Source organism: Citrus sinensis, chromosome 2 (genome assembly GCF_022201045.2).
Source record: "Citrus sinensis cultivar Valencia sweet orange chromosome 2, DVS_A1.0, whole genome shotgun sequence".
Lineage (NCBI taxonomy): Eukaryota > Viridiplantae > Streptophyta > Magnoliopsida > Sapindales > Rutaceae > Citrus > Citrus sinensis.
The window spans coordinates 25,845,842-25,870,541 of NC_068557.1; the positions used below are offsets into that span (position 1 = coordinate 25,845,842).

A 24,700-nucleotide genomic window follows, 5' to 3' on the forward strand; every position below is an offset into this window, starting at 1 on the left:
ACTTGATCCAATTCTTTATCTTTTTTTTTTTGTTTTTCAATTACATTAACAATTTTTCTTTATATATTTTTTTTCAGATGATGTAGTTCTATAAATCTTATAGTTTCAACATCTGATTGGTATAAACATTAGAGGTTTGATTGTTGGGTCCGAAAAAGCAAAAAAATCAATAATATCTAATCATTCGAGAGTTTCTTCGCTATGAAAAATACCCTTGGAGTACCACAGGCGCAACTTTTTATATTTCTTGTTTTCTCTTACTTTGCATTGCTGTCTTGCAATGATAACCAAACACTGTTTGCCCACGATTCAATCATTCAAATTTACAAGTTGTTGAGTTTGTGACGTACCAAATGTTTCTGTGTGTGTGTAAGTTGCTCTTTTTCATGGGGTCTACTTTTTAGTAACGTTGATAAATGTTTGTTTGTCCCTTTAAATTTGGTTCAATGTATTACTGTATGCAGAAAATAAGCCATATTAACAGCCATTACAGCAGCAAAGTTTTGCCCCAAAGCAAAGCAAAAAAGCAATCATACTTTAACGCATAAAACTGTAACGGCTTCTTTTTAGTGAGTGTGTTCTTTATTTTTCACCTTTTATGTTTTCCAAATCATGGGTTTTCTTAGCTTTAAGCAGTTCTGCGGCGATGCAGAGGCTCTTAAATGCATTCACAAGGTGGAAAACGTGAAGGAAAGAATGTGCTAATTTGCAAGTAAAAAAGGTTGTAAGAAAGCTGTTCTAATTTTTTGGTTAATAATTTTCGAATGTGTTAATGTGCCTGTTTGCATGCTTCCTACATCTTATTGGCACTTGATTAATTATATTTATGTTTATATGCATCATTGACTTATATTGTATATATGGAGATATTTTATCTGTGCTTGTGATAGTTTAATTTCATTAGTGTTTTGCTCTCCAGTTGACATTGTCTCATTGCTTGCTGTAAATGATTATGTCGTTTACCGCCAATTTTCAATTTCTAATTGCTCACGCATCTCTAAAAAGTGCAAAGAATTAATTTTAATTTGTTCTCAAGAACTCTGTTTGGTAAGCTTCAATAACCGAAAAACAACTCATGAAGCCTGTTCTGGTTATTTATGCTTTGTGCTTTGGTACTTGTCAGGAACTGAACTGGTATGGGGTGCTTTATATCGACGCCAAATGCTCCTGGTGAAACCCGAAGAAAGCCGAAAAATGTTGGGGAGATTGCTGTGTTTGTTCCAGGATTAAGGATTCCAAAACCTGTTGACTTTGCTGAGCCAATTGGTGATGAGTTATCTAGGAGATTGGTTGAACGTTTATCGGCTCTTAGAACTAGGATTGTTGTCATGGCAGGGCAAGAAGCTCCCATGGCTACAAAACCAAGAAGAAAAGCCACACAACATGGTTGGTTGAGACGTTGAGCTGTTTGTAGTTAACCCCCGTTGGTTTTTTTTGAAGTTTTTTGTTCATTCACTTGGATTGTTGTCGTGCAGGAGGATCAACACTGGCTGATCTTCAACAGGCTCTGGAGGATTACCTGCCTATCTTACTGGGGCTAGTCGAAAATGGTGTGTACATGATTAGCGGTTTGCCAGAAACATTTATTGTACTTTCTTGGAATTCAGTTTGGTTGCTAAGAAAGTAGAGGAAGACATGTTTAGTTCTACAATATTTCTGTTTGATTTCTAATGGAGGAAAAATAACCATAAATTGGCCTACATAGTTGATTTATGATTAGCTGGCTTTCGGTACCAATTTGATTGCTTTCCTTCTTCTGCCTTTTCGTGGCAACCAAACAAAATTTAAAGCCAAGTTCAGCATATACAATTCTTTTCAAGCATGCATTTCCGGTTTAAGATTAGTCCTTTATATTTTCCAATACATTATGCAGGAAACCAGCTGCGAGATAAGTTGCAATTCTCATGGTTAAATCAAGAGGATGATGCAGAGGTGAGATGACAAGGCCAGAATCAAATTTGTTACTCAGTCCGTGTAAGATCTATGTATTTCCATCTTATATTCTGATCATGTTTTTTTTTTTTTTTTGGAAGGAAACAACGATGGCAAACTCTTGGTACGAGATTCTATCGGTTTTGCAAATGATGACCATGCTATCATTATCCCAGGCCAATTTATTGCTTCTTCCGAAAACATCTACAGATGGTTATCAGTCAAAAGTATCAGTAGGTCAGGTTAATTGCTAACCGATATGCATAATAAATATAAGAAGTAAGAAGTTGTTTGGGTTTGTAATTCCAATAAAAATTCTATAAACCAGTCTACTAGTCTATATTCTCATTGGCTGCAGCAGCGCAGAATTTTATTAGCTGCAAGATTCTCAGTCAACTACTAAAAGCTACAATTTCTGATTCTATACCAGAATGCAGGCGGGAATCTATTGATATGTTCTTGAAGGCAGCTGGATATCTAGATTTTGCTGTCAATAATGTTCTCCCTCAGCTTCCACCTGAAATCAGGTTTGTGAAAGATATCCTTGCCTGCTTCTAAAGTTTTAGATAATATGATTTTTACAGCAACTGCCTCCTGGAAGAGACTTCAACTCCATTGGACTATTTATTACTTACTGTAGGAAAAATTTACCAATGGACCTGACAGAGGGGGTGCTTCGAGCCTTTTGCATGCAATCACTGGGACAGGTAATAGCTCAATGTTTGAAATCATGAAAAAGCCTTGATCACATTTTTAGTCAGTTCCATTGTTTGTTGAATATTATTATTTCTTTTGGCTTTCATCTTTGCATTTCTTCTTTTCAGAATATTTCTGCTTGAGAAATTATACAACTAGGAAACCACAGAACAATATAGGGAAAAAAAAAATGTCAATGACAATTAAAATTACATGTCTCAAAACAGTTAAAAAAAAAAAAATTCTTTGTAGCAGCTTAATGTTGGAGGTAAGTTCCCTGTAATCACAGATAAAATGCTATTTCTTTGTAAGTTCCTTGAGTGATCTAACTACTTGCATACAGGGTGTTGATGTTCAACTTGGAATGGCAATTGATAGTGTCAACGCCACAGTGGCAGTGAAACGAAGGTTCGCATGCGAGCTGGTGAAATACTGGCATGAGGTACTCTGTCAGATCAAAGTTTTATTCATGCTTATTGTTTGGCAAAGTAGAAGTGTTACATTATCATATAAGATAGTGCTCCACATTTACATGGCTACAGTGGCATTTGTGTGATTTGAGATATTGAATGATAATAAGTCAATTATAATCTGTTTTACACTCTGCAGGCTCAAGAAAACATAGTAAACCTTCCACTAGCAAATGGATGGGGAGACAAACATAGGCTTTTTGTTCGATGGAAGTATGCTGAAGCAAAGGTGACCTTTGTTTTTTCATTTTTCTTTGCTACTTAAGGAAAAATGACGTGCCTTCATTTATGAGATATTGTTCATCTCGCTGCTTATATGCATATGAAACTATTTTGATGTAGAGCATACGAAGGATAGAAAGTGAGCAAAAACTCCAATGTAACCAATTGTGAATTGCACATTAAGTAGATATCATAACGTGTGAAATATGATGCAGTTTTACATTTCAGGCAGCTGCATACTACCTTCATGGATTAATCCTTGACGAGGGGAAAACAGAAGGATGTAGTGAGATGGCTGCGGCAGCTCTGCGAGCAGCAGATGAGTTCCTTAAAGAAAGCAAGATGACCTGTGAATCTTTCCACATGACACCTCCTTTATCGCGGTAGTCTAATTGAAACCTCTCTCTGTTTTCAGAGGTGTATTTTTCAGGTCTTCCATTTTGGGTACTTCTTTAACTTTCTGTTTATCCAGAAATCCACCTCTCTGGGGGACTAGCAAGTACCTCTCCGAGAAAATTCCGAAAGATATTTCAAGCAGGCTGCCAGTAAACCCAGGCCCGCAAAATTATGAAATGTAGGTGACAGATTTTGAAGTTTTCATTTAATTCCATTATTGAATTTCCTATAAAAGCTAGATGTTTTGACTCTCTTAATTCGAGGTTTAAAATATAGCAGCTTGAGATATCTATTGAGTAATATTGTTGGTTCCAGGATTCTGCAGACAGCCCCAGCACTGCCAGATTTTCAATTGTCTCTAAAACCTGAAGATTTCATACTTCCTTCAGTGGATTCATCATGGAAGGAGAACTGAAAAGGTCAACATTTGCATCGTACTTGCCCAGCTGAGAGAGACCTCTAGAATGCCCAAAGATATTCTCAACCATTGCATAAACAATTGATACAGCTTGACAACTTGAGTTATTCTAATGTGTTGAAATACCAGTGTGATACAATTGATACAGCTTGACAACTTGTGTTATTCTAATGTGTTGAAATACCAGTGTGATTGGATCTCAGTGGCAACTACTTATTTATTGTGTTTGTTCAGTTTTTGGTTTAAATAAAACATGGTGAGAATGAAAGATGAGCAAGCTACCAGAATGATCAAATGCACACGCAACTTGATTAAGGTAAGGGAGCGGCTGTTCCAAATCTAGTGTATACATATAATAAGTGTTTTCAAATGATTATAATTTATATGGATGTTTATTAAAATAATTTTTTTATCTTCTTATAAGTAACGTTTAACTCCCATTATTTTTTTTAATTTAAGGTCTGTTATCTCTTATATTTATGATATATTTACTCGCCATTTTATAGTTGTATTATTATAAAAAAAAAGTCTTTGCTCTTTATTTGTATACATTTGAAATTGAACAAAAGTTATCTCTAGATTACTGAATTGCGCCTATTATTTGTTCTCTCTTTCTCAAATTATATTGTGTCTTAATTCATAAATAATTTAACAATAACATTATTATAAGACTTCGCATCTCTCATTAGCGCATCGTGACAATGCCTTATCGGGCGTTGCAAGTAGTCCTCAGCAATGAAAATTAATGAGTACCTTTCTAAAAGACAAGAAAATTATTGAGTAAATTGTAATGAAAAACAATTCCAAATGGTCACTATCAAGAGTTCAAAATTCCAAGCACTACCTAATTTTTTTTTTTTTGGCGGGGAAGAGTCCAAGAAATAAATCAGGAGTAATATTTGTATCACCAGAAATGGCTCAACTGTAAGCCGTGTTGCTGATCTTGCGCAACAGGCATTCGTACCGCGTGAAGCATCTCCTAATGGGCATTTGGTTCCTCAGCTCTGCTCAGAGCCAACACTGGGAAGCATACTCAGGGCCCTCATCAGAAAAGTATATGTAAAAGCAGCTTCTCGAAGCCTCTCAAATCTGCAATAACAGAACAAATCGTTTTGTTATTACCTAAGCATGAAACAGTTCACTTGATTGAAGAGTGTGCAAGTAGAGCAAGGAATGCATATCAATGTAAGGTGCAACAGCTAGGTAGAAATGAACACCAAAATGATTGGATTAATAGGCGCGTTCCACAATCATACATAGATGGTCTGGAAAATAATATTTTATATGCCGGCAAGATATTTATGGTCTTGCAACCAATAACAAAACGGATTTCCAATAATATAAGATAAAACATTTATCACACAGTAGCAATAAACATTGTCACTGTTAGCTGCTTCCAATGATTGAATTTTGTGGATATGTGATCTTTCTGAAAATTGTGTAACTTCAGTCATACGACCTTGTCAAACAACGGGCCAACCAAGAAACATTGTAAGTGGCAGAGAAGTTGGGACAGATAGGATGCAACAGTAAGTCTGACGAGAATTTAAAAAGGGAAAAAGAAATGGGAAATTTGGATTTTATACAGAACTCTAACAAGTGACATACTTTAAAATTTCATTAACAATCAGATAGCTCATGATTGTCCATGATGGTAGTGAATTAAACATGATGGATCCAAACATAAAAAATAGGTAGTGGATTAAATATGATGGATCCAAGCAAGAAATATAGGTAGTGAATACAGTGTACACAACCCAGGGTATGCCTCCACAAAATCCTGAAGAAGCAATATACTATATACATATTAGCCTTCACATATCTAAAACGTTTCATCTAAGTTGAGATGCTAAATATGCCAATTAACAATAATTTTAATTTCCTGCAAATGCAGATCATATTCATCAATTACCTCTGATCCCTAGTAATCACTCGCGTCAGAATCCATAAATCACATTAAGCTGGCCACTAATAACAGCAAATATAATAGAAAACCAAAAAGCCTGCTTCACAATAAATATTAAACACAAGCAGCTTACCTCCCTGACTTTGAAAAATGTCCAGCACCAAGTTCACATTTAAACAATAGTATATTGTCATCAGTTTTCATTTCCCTCAGTTTTGCCACAAACTTAGCAGGTTCCGAGTACATAACACGTGGATCTGTTGCAAGAAACCAGATATCAGCTTGAGTGGAAAGAGAAGTAATACAAGCATCAAGTATGTAAAACATAAGAATCTGCTATGAATCGTATGCAAGGAAAATTTTAAAATTAATCATTGTGATGAGCCCAACTCCAATGTCCTCTGAAAATGGTATTGTTTGGACTCAATTTTATGAACAATGCATCAAAATGCTCATCTGGCCCTAGTTTCCAGGAAAGAGAATCACCAATTGAGATCTAAATATATCAATCATCAAAAAACCATTTGAGTTTCTTACTTCATAAACTATGCCATAAAACATGAAAAGCAATAATACTCTTCTTTTTGACAGTACAGTCAAAGTAATCAAATGGTTTTAATATCCAAAGTAAGTTAAAAAATATATTTTTATAAACTGGAAGGATAGCATAATAAAAGGCTCTAGAAAAGTAAAAAACTTCTCTCAAAAAAAAAAAGAAAAAAAAAAACAGAAAATTGAACTTTGCATGGGAGGAGTGAGCTCTGACAGAGTTCTGGCTTTAACAATTATGAAATCACAGAGGCAGCTACCTAAGTGGTATAACCACTGCAAATAAAAGATATTAACTGACCAGGCAGCAATGATAAAAATGCTAATTTAAACATTTGGGAAGCTTTTGAATTCCCAAAAGCTAGCATTTAATGTCATTCCATAAGACGTGCACTTCAAAGCAATGCATTAATGCATTTTCTTCCTCACCCAATTTATGGAATACCATGCTAACAAAGTTCAAACATTCGCTCTGCAAGAAAACTAATATTGCAAAACATAATCAAAAGATTTAGCGTTTATGCTTACCATTCAAGCCAGCCGTGACAAGAATGTGAGGATAATTTTGAGCCTTAACCTGTGTAAAAAGAAAATTCATACATCAGGACACAAGCATAACAAAAATGTGAAGAATTGACTAAAGGGCACAAATCAAACAGCGCTGATAGTCAATAGCTTAGTGGTTAAATTATAATAGTGATCAAATATACAAAAACATAATGTAGCGTTGTGCAATACTCACATTATCAACAGGCGAATATGACTTCATGTAGAAGTAAAATTCTTCCTTCCAGGGGTCACCCCATTCCTAGAATAACATAAAGAATTTGTTTAAAGGCAACACATCAGCACTAGCATGTGAAGGGGAGGGGGGAAAAAACAGCAGTCCTACAGAGGCAGTCTTTGAAAGTCAACAAAGATAATGGAGAACAATCAGGAGCTAATACTTGAAGCATATTTCCATAAATTTAGGTGATCTGAATAGTGGAGAATATTATTTATAATTATATAAGATGATTCAACAAAGCAAGCTTCGAATATAAACATATTTCCATAAATTTGGGTGATCTGAAAAGTGGAAAATATTATTTATAATTTATATTAGATGTTTCAACAAAGCCAGCTTCGAATTCATCAGCTTTTCAGATCTTGTCACAGATTTATTATTTTATACAATAGATCATTGAGTTTCCCGGGAGATCAAATAGGACTAAATGATGGTTTACAAAAAAATGGCACATCACTTCTGTTGGTTCTGTGGAATAATATGCTGATAGAAAGGCAAGCAAATTTTTACATTTGATATTTTTCTCATCCATATTCTTATGTCTAGTATTTGATAAAACATGGATACACAATCAAACAAACTGTATACAGACTTCACATAGATTGTAACTCTGTATAACAAATCCAAGCTATATAGATTATGTAGATTAGTTAATGTATGATCCCAAATTACTTGGTTATGAGTATTGCAATATTTAAGAGGCTTCTTGCTTTTGCATTGCGATTATGTATAGCTGGATTTCATGCGCCATAAACTAACAAACCAGTTTATTGTCTGTCATTTAATGTCTGAATTCCCTTGTTACAAAAAAGTTCAATGGTAATGCCTATCAGATTTTAGCATTAATCTCTGGCAAAAAGCATGCTAAATAACCACCAAATATTGCAAAACTATGTTAAAGGTTCATATGAACAAAAATAAGAAAAATATAATACCTCCCACTCAGCAGTTGTAAGAGGAATAGTTGGATCCAGCATTGTGGTCAGGACATCTACGAATGGGACTGCTGCAACTGCAGCCTTGAACAAATCAGGCCTCATGTTAAGGACAGCACCAATAAGCAATCCCCCAGCACTTCTTCCTTCAATACACAGTTTTTCCTTTGTACAGTAGCAATTTTTTATCAAGTACTCAGCACAGGCAATAAAATCAGTGAAGGTATTCTTTTTCTTTAAAAACTTCCCATTCTCGTACCACTGTCTTCCCAATTCACCACCCCCCCGAATCTGAGCTATCGCAAAGATGAAACCACGATCTAATAGAGAAAGCCGAGATGAGTTGAAAGCAGGATCATTGCAGATCTGTTTACAACACAGATTAATCACAAAGAAAGTTCAGATAAAACATCTGATACAAGATAAAAGAATCAACTAACTCTATGCCGCAAGAATGAAAGGCCGATGCCTCCAAAGAAATATGTAGCCCAATCAACTAAAATTTATCTAAAGGGAAAGAAAAAAAAGTCTAAATGCAAAACATCAAGCCATTTTCCAAAGTACTAACTGATTTCATGATTGGAAATGATGACTTATAGGACTACAATATGATGAATTAGTGGGTCGTTCAGCTTTCTTAATGAGATATACAAAAAAAATAATAATTGATAAAAGGAATGCAAAGGATATTGTAAGATATTGGCAACTTGAATAAATATTCATAATCTTACCATGCAACAAAAATTAGGAATCAAAACACCCAAAGCAAAAATTTGATCTTAGAAATAAGAATTTGGTAGCAGATGACAAAGAAACATACAGAAGTAATATTGGTCATGTTCCAACAGAACCACTGATATATCAAATTTACAAAGACTTCACTGCATAATTTCAATATTGCTTTCTTAGTGGGCAGCTGGTACATAATTTCAATATTGCTTACTTAGTGGACAGCTGGTTCACTCCTTGTAAAGATTCTTCATCTTTAATACAATTTGCAGTTTCTTATCAATCAAAAAAGGAAAAAAAAAATTACCTCATACGAACCATAGCCATAAAGTAGTAATGGATCTGATCCATCAAGCTTCACAAGATTCTTCCGATAGACAATGCATATAGGAATCTGTGTGCCATCTGAAGCACTGGCCCACTTCCTTTCAGTAAAATAATTGTTTGTATCAAAACCTCCCAAGACCTGGATGAATAATGGAAACAAGTGCTCAAAGTGAGAAAGAAATAATAACACATAAAAGAAAGAAGTAATGAGATTAAGTGTCTGTTTGGTATGACTTATTTAAGAGTTATAAGTGCTTATTTAATCCTATAAGCACTTTTTAAAATTTTTTATGGTGTTTGGTTATTTTTTGAGTAGAATTTTTTAGCTTAAATAAGCTAATTTACCTCTACTAGTAAAAGCCCAAAATTTGAGCTTTTGAGAGTAGAGGTTAGAGAACTTTTCCAAAAAAAATTATAATATAAAAAATATCCTTAACATATTTCATTAATTATATACTACCCTTTGTATAAAACCCATCAAACGAAAATTGTTGCCGCCATATAAACATATTGCTGCCGCCACTTCACTTTATCTCTCTTTCTTTTTTTTTTTTTAAATAACCAGCACTTTAATTTTGCAATCCTTACACATACCCAAAATGATGCAATTTTTGTTTAGGAGAATATATCAATGATGCAATTTTTTATTTTGAAAATTAAAGAAATGATTGAATTGATTTTTTATTATTAATTGATAGCTTGGATGCATTTTGTTACATGTTATATAATTATGAATACATATCCTTTTTGGTAATTTAATTACATAAAAACACTTTTAGTTTTACATGACCAAACAGTTTAATGGTTCAAAAGTGCTTTTTTAATTGACAACCAAACACCCAATGGCTTTTTGTTCAAAAGCTCTATTGGTATAAGCTCTACTCCTATAAACTCTACTGCTATAAGCTCTATTTAATAAGTTATACCAAACGGAGCCTAAATTAAATTTTCTGTATGCATGTTTTGGGAATTAGTCAGATGATCAAATAACAAGAGAAAAGTTTGTAAGGTGAGATACAAAACAAAATAGAATAATGAGAAACAAAAAAGCCAATCACACCAAGGGCCTTCAATGAATAACATTTCCTAGTCTATTAAGAGCAGAATGACACAAGTCTGTCAGCCAGTGTGTATCGTGTTAGGCTCAAATTTATAGAACCAGAAAATTGCTAGATTTTTTTAGTATAACTTACAGTTTCAATTTTCTTCAAAACAGAAATCCCCATGTCCATATCATAATCATATACGGAAGGAGGTGTCCTCAATGAGCTATAATGAAACCGCAAAATCCTGGATGAAAACACTGATTCTGATGGATCGATTGAGTATACTGGATCTATAAATTCAACAGACTTGCCACCTTGGAGGCTTTTGAGTGGCTCCCCTACAGCTGGAAGACGATAAGTAGTTATTTTTTGCAGACCCCCTTCACGCTCATACACAGCAAGATGATCAATAAAAAGTTGTATGTCCTGAAGTTTTACACTGTAGAAAAGAAATTGTCAGTCCATAAGTATTATCTAGGCTGAGCCTGTACGAATATTGGGAGGTGAGAACACAAGCCATGGTTGTTGAAACTTATGCATGACTTCTTCAAAAAAATGAAAATTGAAATGCTTTACAAGTAATTTGCAAAAGAGCCACATCAAAAAAACTGACCGCAATAGTTGAAATAATTCATCTTCAGGAGGTGGTGCACTAGCAGCTCTCTTTTTTAATCAATTAGAGAATACAATAAGATTAAGTGCTCAAGTTTATTTACCACAAAGGAGATTTAGCATCAAGTGATTAACCATTGACTTTTCTTGGGCTCAAAATATCTGTCAATAAAATCTACTTACGATTTACGAATGCCAAGCATTAGTGAAGCTAGATTCTCATAGCAAGGGGCAGTAGTAGAGGCGATGCCCTATGCGGTATAATGCGGAGTGATTTCATCCAAGTTAAAAAGAAGAGCTAAAACAGCTATTGACCATTTTAACTGTCTTGCTTTTTGTGACATGTCTTAAGAGAGGCCATCAGTTGTCTAAAAAGTCGCAAAGTGACTTTCTTGATAACCCCTCAGATTAGTGTCTAAAAACCAAATAATATTGTTACAAATTCAGGTGACAGTCCTTAGCTCTATTTATTTATTTTTAAATGGGACAGTCCTCAGCAGAAACTAAAAAGAAAGTGAGATTGTTCTGGTGCGGGCAACCTTCAAGATAAAACTGGTATAAACCAGCTATCCTCAGATAGATAGATGCCCTAGGAAAAGAGGAAAAAAAAAATCAATTAGCCCTTGATTTGCCAATCCAAACCAGTCCCTGGGTTAACAGCCAACTTTTTAGTTTTGCATAGATCAGTACTTCTGGCTCACAGCCTAGATGTAAAACAAAGAAATCATAATTTGAAAAGAGTATAAAGCACACTAAAAAGATTGACAAAACCTGTTAAGTGAAATAACTACAACTCAGAAGAGGAAACTCTGCCTCTCAACTGTGTGCAGTCAAGCTGTACATTTACTTGGACAAGTTTATATGTGACAGTTCACAAAACATCTATTTACATAAATCTCACAAGAAGCCAGCATATTCTAACAAAATGATAGACCAGACAGTAGACTGACTATAATCTGCAACTCTTAATTCAGCATTACCTTTCTCTGTGTGGAATAAGAACCGTAGTTTCAGATGTGTTGTCCACAGGACATGCTAGTAGTTCTGAATTGAATAACTCATCACTTCTCCTTGTTATGAAGAAATGGTTTCCACGATGACTGGCTGCTGTATCAACTCCTACTACACGAGGTGTCAAGACCCTCAGCTCTTCAGGCTTAGAGACATCCAGATAGAAGACAAACCTGGTAATTTTGCTTTCAGAAGCAATGAATAAAAATTTTTTACTCTCAGAAGCTTGAAGACCAAGAGAATATATATCATCCTTCTCGTGATAAAGGCAGATGTCATTTGACTGGTCTGCTTCCAACTTATGTAACCACGCCTGTGATTAGTTATCATCCAAACCAATGAAAAAAAAATTAGCTGACAAGACTAGTTGCAGAATTCTACTTGAAAAAACAAAAATACCATTGATTAGGAGAAATAGCAATAAATAACAAAGGGCTTAAAGGGGGAAAAAAATTTAACCAATCAATGGAAAATGGCACCAACAACACAATGACTTCAAGAAGATTTTTTCAAACAAATATATGCTGCGAGGATGAAGCAGAATACTGGAATCTGGCACAAGAAGCCAAGGGTAGAAGCATGTTCGACGGTTGGGTCTAATAAAAGAACAGATAAGGTTAGAGATGTATTTCTAACTCATCTCAATCCTATATAAAACTCCACTAATATGTTCCTCTTTTGCACGGAAACTTTAAATGAATAAGTCACTAGGAGATAAAATGTCATTTAATGAACTTACCATGGTGGGGAAATAAATACTTTTTTCCTCATGCTCTAGAAATAAGGATTGAATGAGTGCATGACACACCGTCAACAATATATACCAATGCAATTATCACATATACCAACCGTGCAATTTTCAGGTATGAGATATTATTCTTTAACTGATCATCTTTGGATGGTAACCATCCAACACCCTAAAAGCTTGACCAACAACTATGGAAGAACAGACTGACTTTTGAATAGGCATTGCTTTGTCTCCAAATAAGTATGTGACATTTTCAAAAGCAACACTGCAATGAATCAGGAAATAGACACCAAGTTTAAGCTGTCTCTCTGCAACAACTAATTCAAATTGAATATGTTTACAAACAAAGCGTGCAACAATCAATAATTTCTCCAAGATAATGTTCAAAAAAATATAGTACCAAAAATAGGACACTGAGTAGGATGATCATATACCTTATCAGGCCGTAGGATCTCATCCATTGTAATGTAAACTAAAGCTTCATTACCAGCCCATTCAACAGATGCAGTTACCCCCACTAAAGGCTTCCCAACAGGAGTTCCGGTCTCTATATCAATGACGTATACAGTGTATATTTCATCTCCTTTAGTGTCTTCTGCATATGCCACCAACTTATTATCCGGGCTAACCTATACCCAGAACGAAAGCAGTAATTAGAAGCTGCGGAACAAATCCCAACCTGTGAACAAAATACAAAGTAACTTCTCTAATTGACCTGGAAACAACCGACGCTATAAAAACCTCGACCTTCAGCCTTAACATTCTCATCCAAGATAAGATGCTCAGGAGGAGCATCAGGACCAGTTTCCATAGTATCATGAACAGAAGGTGGAGCCTCATTATTATGGATCAATCGCCTACAGTGCTGAACATACTCCTTCCCCTCCAAAGTCCTTGTGTAATAATAATAAGACCCTTGACGAAATGGTGCAGATACATCTTCCTGCTTGATCCTTCCTTTTAACTCAGCAAACATGTTGTCCTCAATCTTTTTTGTTCCTAAAAGAGTTTCCAACATCTCATCACCTTAAAAGTGATTGTTACTTAAGAAAGAACAAAAAGTTGTTTTGCACATTGTCAAAAAACAAAATTAGTGAAAAATTACAAAATCCTTTGTCAACTTCTTGAACAAACTAGTATCGGTTACAGTTTCAGTGATTTAATTGAAAAAAAAAAAGAAAAAGGAAAAAAGAGAAATAATTTTCTCAGCAATGAAAAAACCATGTCAGCCATAGCGCAATCAGTTTACAGGCAGAAAATTTGATAGTTACAACTTACACAATAAATGAATTAAAACATGGTATAATTATCACTAAACGATTATACTACAACATAACAAGGTAAGTAGGTATCAATACCAATTTAGTCTTGAGATACAAACTTCAAAATTTATAATCTCATTCCACAGATCGAGACATACAAAATTCAAATTTTTGCACAATTAGTCATAAGTTAAAAAGTATAAGATTCAAATATCATAAAAAAGATTGAATTGTGAATATAAAAATGTGAATACCAGACATAGCGGACTCGAAATAGTCGTTTTCTTGCTTAAGATAAGCGAGCACTTCGGGATCGGATCGAGAGTCATCTCGAAGCCAGTAATAGTTATCAACTCTGACGTCTCCGAACAACTCCATCTTGTGCTCCACCTTCTTCGCCACCGGCGGCGACGGTAACTTCGACTGCGACATCATCGTGGCCGTTGATGTTTTCGAATCTGAAGATGATAGCGACGATGATGAGCAGATCACTCGCGGCAGGTTAAGCCAGCCGCTTGTGCTTATAAGCAGCGTATGTTTGCAAAACACACTTCGAAGCATTTTACGCTTTTAGCGCACTTTATATAAAAATAAATAGATAAATAAATTAATATTTTATTTATGGCGACATTCTCCGTAGGATCAGGCGTGTTACTGGGGCAAAGAATCTGCCAACCAAGCCTCCAAAAAACTTGTCTTTTGTTGAATGATAATTCATAATCACCTGTGTACGCCATCAGAATTGTGATTAATTATTGTATACGACCCACACAATGTAATGTTTTAACTAATTTTTTTTTCATTAATAATTATCCCCAAAAATATAAATATCTTTTGTAGACGAAAGATGTATCCTCTTGACAACGTAAAAGACTTCTAAAAACAAAACAAATTTTTACTTGTGTCTCTTATAAATTTTATGGTAATTTTTGTGATCTTTTCGGTACAAACATCATTATTCATCTGTGGCTACCATAATATGAAATTTTCTGTCTAATTTTTATGCCATCATCTATATTCATGGGCGATAGGCAGAGCTTAATGCAGACTTAGTAATAAATCTGCCAGTTACACAAATTCTACGGCAATTTCCCACCCAATACGTTGAAAAATAGTAAGGAAGAGTTAAACTGACAAATATGAATTTCCCACCCAATACAAGAGTTGTGCCAAAAATTTCCAGGCAATACACCACACCAGGAGACAGGAGTAGAAAACAAATACTATTCACTGTTCCAAATGATAGGGGTCAGGAGGTAACTCTTTGAACAAAGCTCTCGTGATTCTATCAAAACCACTGCATTACACCTAGCTGATGCTGTTGTGCAGCAAAAGCTGGAACTGGATAGTCTGTAGCATCTCATATGGGCATTAACTTCATTCAGTTTCGGCTCTGCTCAGAGCCAGGTGCATGAATCATATTCAGAGCCTTCAGTATAAAAGTATATTTGAAGGCATCTTGCTGCTGCTGCCGAAGCCTCCCAACGCTGCAGCTCCAAAAAAAAAAAAATGGCTCTGTAACCCAATTAAAAATTGGTATGCAAGCGAACTTTCAATGGCTTCAAGGAAAAGATTCATGCAGCAATCAAGTTACTCATGTTGTCTCAAAAGCAGGTCAACACTCGCATTGAAAAAAGCAGACAGCAGGGACATTAACGTGGATCAAAATCGAATCATATACATGGTTGAGGATCATAAAATTTTCAGGTTACTGACCCCTCAAATCATTTTCTTCATGGAATTTAGTTTCCAAAATGACTGAACCAAACCAAAGATGAGAGTAAGAGTGTTGGAACGGTAAAGAACTACCTTCAACTAGCATACGTACAAACAATCTCACTAATGAAAAATTTAACAAAAAAGCAAAGCCTAACCTCATCAATGAATCTTTAAAATCAGTAGCTTACCTCCCTGGCATTTGTCTATGGCCACCATCAGAACGACATTTAAGCAATAGTAAATTGTCATCAGTTTTCATGTCCCTCAGCTTTGCCACAAACTTAGCAGGTCCGTAAAACGGAACGAGCTTATCTATTAAGATAGACCAGAGTTCTGATTCAGCAATAAGAGAAGTAATACAAGCACCAGACACAAGAAAAACTAACATTTCCCCTCTTAGTTGCTTTGATTCCTGAAGTAATCTGTCTGTCAAAACAACTGGAGGGTTGTCGTATAAAACTTTTGAAGCTGCCTATGATTACACGAAAGAAGCAACACAATATAGGGGTCCCAATACACCAAATTATTATTATTATTGTTGTTGTCGTTGTTCTTTTTTAACAAACAGAAACTCATGTAGAGATCTGAAGTCTTTAAGGCAGGTGTAATGCATAATACTTAAGTGGCACAATACAGCACAGCTTTTGAACATTTGATAAAGCATTTTATTGTTTCTTTTCTTGTCCCCCCTATAACCATTCTTCTGCAGGATGCCACAGTGAAATGTATGTTGCATTTTCTTCCTAAATCCTAACCGCCCTTTAGGATAATAGACTGACAAAATTCAAATGCTATTCTGTTGGTAAAAATAAAAAATTTCTAGTAAATCAAAAGATCTAAACTTTGAGCTAACCTTGATAAGCCGTTCTGACTAAGATGTTAGGATAATTTTGAGCCTTAACCTGTGAAAAACAAGTCATAGGTCAAGAGAAACAAAAATAGTAGAAAATTACAGCATTGAATAAAATATAAAAATCAAACACGACATAGAACAATGCCAACCAAGCGGTTCTAAACTCATGGTTGATGCCTTTCGGGGGGCGGGGGTAGGAAAAGAAAGAAAACCTCATGGTTGATGGAGATGTGGATCAAGAATTCAAATAAATAAATACAGAGGATATGTAACTAACATTATCGACAGGGGAATATGATTTGATGTAGAAGTAGAATTGTTCCATTCGAGGGTCACCCCATTCCTACAGCGACAGAAAGGAATTTGTTTAGAAGCTAACAATTTGTAACTGGTTCTTAGAATTTAAAGCACTAGGACAACAGCAGTAGCCTCTGAAAGTAAAAAAAGATCTTAAATTATAAGAATTTTCATGATAAATTAATTTTGAATAATAAAACCATGGTACCTCCAAATCAAATGTAAGAATTTTCATGATCTAACATCTGTGATTTATTATATAATATAAGATGCATTAATACATTAATGTTCAAATTGATCATCTGTTCAAAAAGATGAAATGGAATTCTCTCTTCAGCAATAAACCATTAAGTTCACCAGGCAATCAAGTAGCAGTGATTGATTGATGGGATCCAAAAAACTAGTGACTTAGCACTTGTATTGCATAAATGCTGGACTGATAGACAGCATCAAATAATCAAAGCTAGCATTTGATATCTGTCCTATCTCTTTTCTTTACTTCGGTTGTTTAGCATCCACTAAATAACTAATTTATCAGATAAAAATCAAACAAACGAATTGCAGATACAAATTCATACAACTTATAACTGTCCGTATAGGCTCCTAGATTTGATAGTGTTAGAAATGTGGCCTTCAGTTACAGGCTAATAATGTGTTACTGTAATATGAGCTAATTATATGGGAAACTAGTTGAACGGTAATTAGTTAGGCAAACTACATGTATTTGAAAGTTTTCCTTACAATGGGAATTAACCTACTATGTAAACACTCTTCTTTTACGTACTTATGCATAGTGAAATTCAATTGTGTAAGAGATTCTGTCATCTCTTTGTTATTTCATTCAATCAAGTTTTCCGTTAGCACAGTTTATGCATCCTTTGTGATGCATGTTGATTGTACTACAGCAACTCAACCCCTGAACAAGGCTAACTATGATCTAGATATCCCATCTAACAAGATTACATAAGGCATTAAACTAACAAACCAGAGTATGGCCATCCAATGTCTGAATTTTCTCTTTTCTACCATTAGATGTGACAGGACAAAAATTAGTAGAATTATCAATCAGATCTAAGCATCAATGACCTGGAAGAAATCTTCAAAGTAACCACAGATGTTGCAATCTACATACAAAGTGAATATCAATAAAAAGTTGAGTATACTAAAAAGGGAACAGAATACCTCCAGATCCCTTTTTCTAGGGTAAAATAAGATTGTAGTCAGAACATCTACGGAAGGAACATCAGCAACAGCAACCTTGAACAATTCAGGCCTCATGTTGAGAACAGCCCCAATGAGCATTCCCCCAGCACTGCCTCCCTCAATACACAGATTGTCCTCTGAACAGTAGTTGCTTTTGATTAAGTAATCAGCACATGCAATGAAGTCCGTGAAAGTATTTCTTTTATTCAATAATTTCCCGTTTTCATGCCACTGCTTCCCCTTTTCATCCCCACCCCGAACATGCGCTATTGCGAAGATGATACCACGATCCAATATAGTAAGTCGCGATGCTATGGAATTAGAATAGCTGGAAGGCTACTCACAAGAAAAGAGTGAAGAGAGTTAGGATCAAAAAGAAACTTCAAATAAATCATCAAAAACAGGCCAGTAGCATTTAAAAGGACCCCTCTCGGTTGGCAGATGATACCATTCTTATATTATTAAAGTTTGCTGTTCAGGGTACATAAATACTCAGTTAAAGCCTCTAGTACCGTTAAGGGGTGAGGTACTGTAATTGGAAGGGGGCAAATCTGCCTTTTGGTTGGTATGTCATCACCCCACAGTCCCCATCCCAAGAAAACCCCACAGCCAAAATCATTACTCCCTACTCAAGTTCACAGTAAAGACCAAGTAACATTCGTTGATTCATTTTATGATATAAGGGGAACGAGAAAGACTTGAAGAAAAGAAAATGTTTAGCTATAAAACTTAAGCATTTTGGCATTGACATGTTCCATGATTTCAAAAATGGTTTGCAAACTGGAATGCGACTGCCCAGAAGGTTTTTCTACTTTTCAAATAAGATTTACAAAAAATTTCAAATAAGTAATTCTAGAAAAGGACATTGTAGGAGATTTTTTAAAAAAAGGAAAATTGCAAAACTACATGAGCACAATCAACAATTTTATTAAGGGTTGAAGCAGACAGAAGCATCAAACAAAATTTAGATAACATTTTGACAGTTTTATCATATGCTCCCATGTTAAGATCCGTTGCATTGTTTCATAAAGCATAGAGTGAGATAAGATAAAACCCTTATAAATCCAGTTTGCGCCACAAGGAAGCAATAATTTTAATGCTCAGACTTGAATATTACCCCAAGTCCGTATGAACCATAGCCAAAAAGTAGCAATGGATCAGACCCATCAAGTTTCACACGATTCTTTCTGTAGACAATGGATATAGGAATTTCCTCGCCGTCTGAAGCATATGCCCGCTTGCTTTCAGTAACATAATTAGACTCATCAAACCCTCCCAAGATCTGAAGAAATAGTGGACAGAGTACTCAATGTTAAACACGTAGGAGAATCTTCCATTGTGTGAGGTATGGGCCAGATAATGTTTAAGCAAATAATAAGACACACAAGAAAATCTACGAACTTCTCAAAATTTCAAAAAACCAAGAAATATTTCCTCATTTTACTTACCGTCTCCTTCTTCTTTAAAACAGAAATTCCTGTATTCATGTCGTAATCGTATGCTGAGAAAGGCATCCGCATTGTGTAAAAACAAATCCGCAAAATGCTGGAGGAAAACTGTGAGTCTCTTATACCGTGAATCCTGCTTATGCATAATTCAGATTTAAAAATGTCCACAGTCCGGCCTCCTTGAAGGGTTTTTAGTGGTTCTCCAACAGGTGGAAGGCAATAAGTGGTTATTTTGGGCAGACCCTCTTCAAGCTCATACACAGCAATATGATCAGCGAAAAGCCTTACTTCCTCAACCCGTACCCTGGATTAAGAAAATAAAAGATTAAGAGACTAAAATAAGCATTATTTCACTACAAGGCTGCCAGTATGCATTTTTGGGATATGGAGGGCACCAATCACTCTACACTTCTGCATACAGTTTTCAAGATAGATGCAGACAAATGATTTTCTAAGTTTCTGAAAGGACCAAATTGTACAAAATGAGAAACCGATTAAGATAATGCATCTCTGTGACTCATGCATTTCTGTAACCCCTCTATTCTGTATCATTTGAGAAGATATGATAAGAAACATATTCTACCCATTACCCTTTTGATTTAAAACAATATAGTTGAGAAAGAAAGATCTATGAAACTTGGTATTACCTTTCCCTGTGTGGAATAAGAACCGTGGTTTCAAAGGTATTATCAACCGGACATGTTAGTACATCACTGTGGAACCCTCCATCACTTCTTCTTATGAAGAATTGATTTCCACGATGACTGACAAACATATCAATGCCAAGGTGCCAAGGGGGCAAAAACCAAAGCGTTTCAGGCCGAGAAACATCAAAATAGTAGACAAAGCCCGTAACTTTGGTTTTGGATTTAACAAACAAAAATTTCTTGCTCTCGGAAGCTTCAAGAGTAAGGTCAAACAAATCTTCCCTCGTGCGATAAAGGCAGGTGTCCTTTGACTGCTCTTCTCCCAACTTATGAAACCACACCTGTTATTATTTTCAAAGCAAACCATTAGGAGATTAGGAGAAATGACTATTTTCACTTGCTGCACATGCACTCTATTCTCAACCCAAATTGCCAACCATATAGGCCAACAGAATGATTAATGAAGTTAAATTAACCATCCAAAATCAAACCGCTAATCTGTATAACAATGAAAGAGAGGATAGGATATTCTAACTGTAATGCTCCCTGAAGATGTTCCTCTTTGTAAGGTTGGCTCTCCTTGTATATACAAGCTTAATTAGGACCATGCCAGTTATAACGTATACCGTCAAGTTTCTAAGTTAGTTTTTATCCAACAACTTGCAATTCTGGAAAAGAAAAATTTAGGACTGTAAATTTAATTACCTACACCGGAGTATTTGAAGATGGTGATAAAAGGAGCACGATAATGCAGAAAAAGGACAAGGTAGAATCTCAGGAGTAAAATACGAAAAAAGTTCTTTAAACATAATAGCATACAGACATAGATAAGCGCAATCTCTTATAGAATGGAAAAGAAACAAGGGCTAGTCTCATTTCATCTATGAATTCCAAAAATTACAAATAAATAAATAAAAGACAGACATAGGTATCTACAACTTTGAAAGGAGAAGCAATCAAAGTAGAATTTGGTACCTAAGATTCATATACCTGAGGCTCTGCTATGGCATTGCGCCTTGTGTAAAGAAAAGCTTCATCACCAGCCCATTCAAACTCCAAACATCCCTGTATAGGCTTCTCCGCAGGGGCTCCTGTCTCTGAATCAATGACACAAACGGTTCCGCAGTTTTCTCGAAATGCCACCAACTTGTTATTTGGACTAACCTAAATCACATAAAAGACATAATCAATAACTGCAGAAACATTAACTCAAACCTATACGTTTTTATTTTAAGAAAAAAGATTCCGAGTAGCTTCTCTTCCCATATCTAATTACCTTGAAAGCAGTAATCCGGTAATTCTCCAGAGAATTTTTATACTTAATAACTTCCTCATCAATGATAACCTCCTCTGGAGGGTCATCAGGTCCCGTTGGCATTATATCATACACAGATGGTGGGGCTTCATTGTTGGGGATAAAACGCCTGCAATACTGAACATAGTCTTTGCTTAGATACCTCCTCTGGTAGTAATAGTGTGAACCTACACGAACCGGTACGGATATATCATCTTCCTTGAATCTTGCCTTCAGCTCGTTAAATAACGCAAACTCATACCCGTTCGTTTCTGTAACAGTGCAAGTTGTCATAAACCCAAGAAAATAATGGATTCCAAGACGTGGGCTGGGTCTCTTAACAAAGAAGTGTAAACAACGCAGGTAATGTTTTTGCAATTGTGACACAATTGACGTGGGATGAAATTATTAGTGGGTTCTGCGTAATTCTTGCAAAATTGTTGTTATATTACAATCTGCCGAAGTATCTATCGATTCTAGAGTCAAATTGAACCCAAGAACTTGTAAAAGCTATCTTTTTACTTCATTTGAAAATTGAGCGCCAACATTTACAAACATATAAGTAACTAACTTCATTAATTACAAACCTTTACATCCATATACATACACAATTAAGATATATAAACATTACTAAGTTATAAACGCATGGTACTTACAAACATACCAGACATGATGGATTCGGCGTATTTATTTTCGAGCTCCAGATAGCGTTGGACGTCGGGATCGCGGCCAGCGTCTCGTAGCCAATGGTAGTTGTCAAGTCTCTTGTCTCCGAAGATCTCCATCAGGAACGGCACCTTCTTCGCCTCCGGCGGTGATAGCCGCTGCCGATGAGAGCTCATGGCAGCCGTACGTTTATTATTCGCAGTAGCAAATTAATGCAGCAGTGAAAGAATTAAACCAAACCAAATGAAGTAGTAAAGTGAAAAGTCTTGTGACGTATCTTTATTGAAACAGAGGACTGGTCTGGAGATCTTTCTTTGATCTAACTGAAATCTGATCATCAGCCGTACATCATTGACCGGAATGCAAAGTTTGTTACTGATCAGTACCGGCGAGAATGTTTGTTAAGGTGTGTTTGTTGTGTTTTATTTACCCTTGTTGCTCATCAGTATTGGCGGGAAAGTTGGTTAAGGTATGACATTGTTCATACGTCAGTGTTTCTATTTTTATTCACTGGGATCGCCAACTTGGACTGCCACACACTGGTAAATATAGACACGTCAGCACTTGAGAGTATCAATATCGTTAGCAGAAAACTTGGGGAACTCAAGCGAGACTTCTTGTTTTATATGAAAGCAGTTGCAAACTTCCGGAATCATATTTGTTACTTGGCGACAGCTTTTTTTTTTCACTTTTTTTTTTTTTTAGGTGTAGTTTTTTAATACTTTGTCGAGTTATTTTAGTAGTAGAGTTGGTAAAGATACTTGATATGAAATTGATCACTAGTATTCAAACAAAAATTGAGATTGAAGTGTCATTTTATCAAACAGGTGTGCTATCAAAAAGAAGTTGAAACAACAGCTCAAAAAGTCTCCCATGGAAAGCCACTGTTGATGCCTTTGTAATATTTACTAGAATTCATTTTATGTACGATTTCACAACATTATGACCCAAGAAGACCAATTTTGTATGCCGTCATCAGGTATCAGCTATTCATAGGCAGTGCTTAACGCAGGCCGTGGTGCTTCTTCGAGGAAAAATGTTGTTGATAAACTTTGAAGACAAATTGACGGTTATTCTCTGTAGTGTTCGTGGGTTACATTGACAAATACCATATATTCACAATTCAAATGATAAAATCAGGAATAACAGTTGTATCTGTTTGAATACAAATTCATGTTCCAGTTTCACCACTTAGGAATGGAAAGAACTCTACCAAATACTACTGCGTTGAACCCAGCTGATCTTCTGCAGCAAACGCCATATAGTTTTAAGCGTCTCTAATCATCATTATTAGTCCATCAGCTCTGCTCAGAACCAGAGGCAGGAATCATACTTAGAGCCCTTCAGTATAAAAGCATATTTTTAAGTCATCATCTTGAAGTCTTCCACATCCGTACCAACACAACATGGCTCTGTGACTACTTACACAAGAAGGATTAAAAAATAGGCGTTCAACAATCGTCCAGCAGCTACCATGAGTTACTCACGTTGTCCAAAGCAGGCGAACACTCGCATTCATTCAAAAAGCAGACAGTGGGGTAGCATGAATCAAGAGTGAATCATATGGAGTGCGGATTTAAAAAAGAAAAATTCACTCTTATCAGCCCCTCAGATCATTTCTTAATTCACAGAATTTGGTTCCAATAAGAAAGAAGCAAACCAAGGATGAATCTTTAACGTCAGCAGCTTACCTTCCTGGAATTAGATCATGGCCAGCACCATCTTCACATTTAAACGGCAGTAAATTGTCATCCGTTTTCATATCCCTCAGCTTTGCCATAAACTTAGCAGGCTCTGACTATTTAACGAACGAATCTATCATGATAGACCAGAGTTAGATTCAACAAGCAGTAATACATACATTCATAAAACAGAATCTAATACCTTCCTCTTGATTGCCTGATCACTGAACTGTCTGACAAAACAACCCAAAGCCGTCTTATTATTACTGGGAACAAGGATTACAATGTAGGGGTTCCTTCACAGGACATTAATTTCTTTTTCTTTTCTAAAAAGGGCAGAAAGTGTAGAGATATCAAATCTCTGAGGCAGGAACTTCTACTACTCAATAGAGATACTGATAAACCAAGTAGTCATTAACAAAATCACTGCTTTTGAACATTTAGTTTCCATAGAAATATATTTTTTTCAACTCCCAGAAACTATTATTTCACAGGATGCCACGGTGTTTTAATCAGAAATTGTATATTATTCAGAAGGGAGCCACAAGACAAGGGATGCATTTTCTCCCTGCCCTCCCATTAGGATTAACATATACCAAATGCTATTCTGCTATTTTTTTTTTTTTTTTTTTGAATGAGAACTATTGCTCATGATGACATTTACAATCATATATATACTGAGACCCGTTTACATCAATTCTGATATGACACCGCTCAGATTTTTAACCCTCTCAAATATTCGAGGGACGTCAACTCACATTCTAAGAGAAAGACTGCCTTCACTCAAGCTCTGGGGCTCCAAGAAAGGAAATTGAAATCAAACCCCTACAATGCGTCTGCGAAGG

The 24,700-nt window shown here is 35.6% G+C and overlaps 3 protein-coding genes across 5 annotated transcripts; 1 reads left to right on the forward strand and 2 right to left on the reverse strand.

Annotated features, from left to right (window-relative positions):
* The first annotated feature begins 443 nt into the window (after positions 1–443).
* LOC102616443 (hypothetical protein) lies at positions 444–4,407 on the forward strand. 3 transcript variants are annotated; one of them, XM_052435404.1, is made up of 13 exons: positions 444–569; positions 637–721; positions 1,124–1,386; positions 1,476–1,550; positions 1,874–1,932; positions 2,034–2,169; positions 2,363–2,459; positions 2,573–2,639; positions 2,972–3,070; positions 3,238–3,327; positions 3,549–3,703; positions 3,793–3,894; positions 4,032–4,407. In XM_052435404.1, the coding sequence occupies exons 3-13, from the start codon at positions 1,137–1,139 to the stop codon at positions 4,129–4,131; spliced, it is 1,230 nt and encodes a 409-aa protein (XP_052291364.1). In that variant the 5' UTR covers positions 444–569; positions 637–721; positions 1,124–1,136; the 3' UTR covers positions 4,132–4,407. The 3 variants fall into 3 exon arrangements, with proteins under 3 accessions (XP_052291364.1, XP_052291365.1, XP_015382780.2); XM_052435405.1 differs by having other exon boundaries at positions 477–569; positions 653–721; XM_015527294.3 differs by lacking the exons at positions 444–569; positions 637–721 and adding an exon at positions 860–1,047.
* Positions 4,408–4,870: 463 nt separating this feature from the next.
* Positions 4,871–14,720, reverse strand: LOC102616152 (uncharacterized). The gene is made up of 11 exons (XM_006468629.3): positions 14,301–14,720; positions 13,500–13,783; positions 13,219–13,413; positions 12,006–12,349; positions 10,561–10,852; positions 9,348–9,506; positions 8,312–8,677; positions 7,332–7,397; positions 7,118–7,166; positions 6,174–6,297; positions 4,871–5,223 (listed from the first exon to the last, which is right to left on the reverse strand). The coding sequence occupies exons 1-11, from the start codon at positions 14,605–14,607 to the stop codon at positions 5,133–5,135; spliced, it is 2,277 nt and encodes a 758-aa protein (XP_006468692.2). The 5' UTR covers positions 14,608–14,720; the 3' UTR covers positions 4,871–5,132.
* On the reverse strand, positions 14,300–21,833 carry LOC112497176 (uncharacterized). Its single transcript, XM_025094750.2, has 10 exons — positions 21,490–21,833; positions 21,204–21,377; positions 20,214–20,554; positions 19,567–19,870; positions 19,236–19,400; positions 18,098–18,454; positions 16,896–16,961; positions 16,619–16,667; positions 15,954–16,077; positions 14,300–15,533 (listed from the first exon to the last, which is right to left on the reverse strand). The coding sequence occupies exons 1-10, from the start codon at positions 21,799–21,801 to the stop codon at positions 15,428–15,430; spliced, it is 1,998 nt and encodes a 665-aa protein (XP_024950518.2). The 5' UTR covers positions 21,802–21,833; the 3' UTR covers positions 14,300–15,427.
* Positions 21,834–24,700: the final 2,867 nt, after the last annotated feature.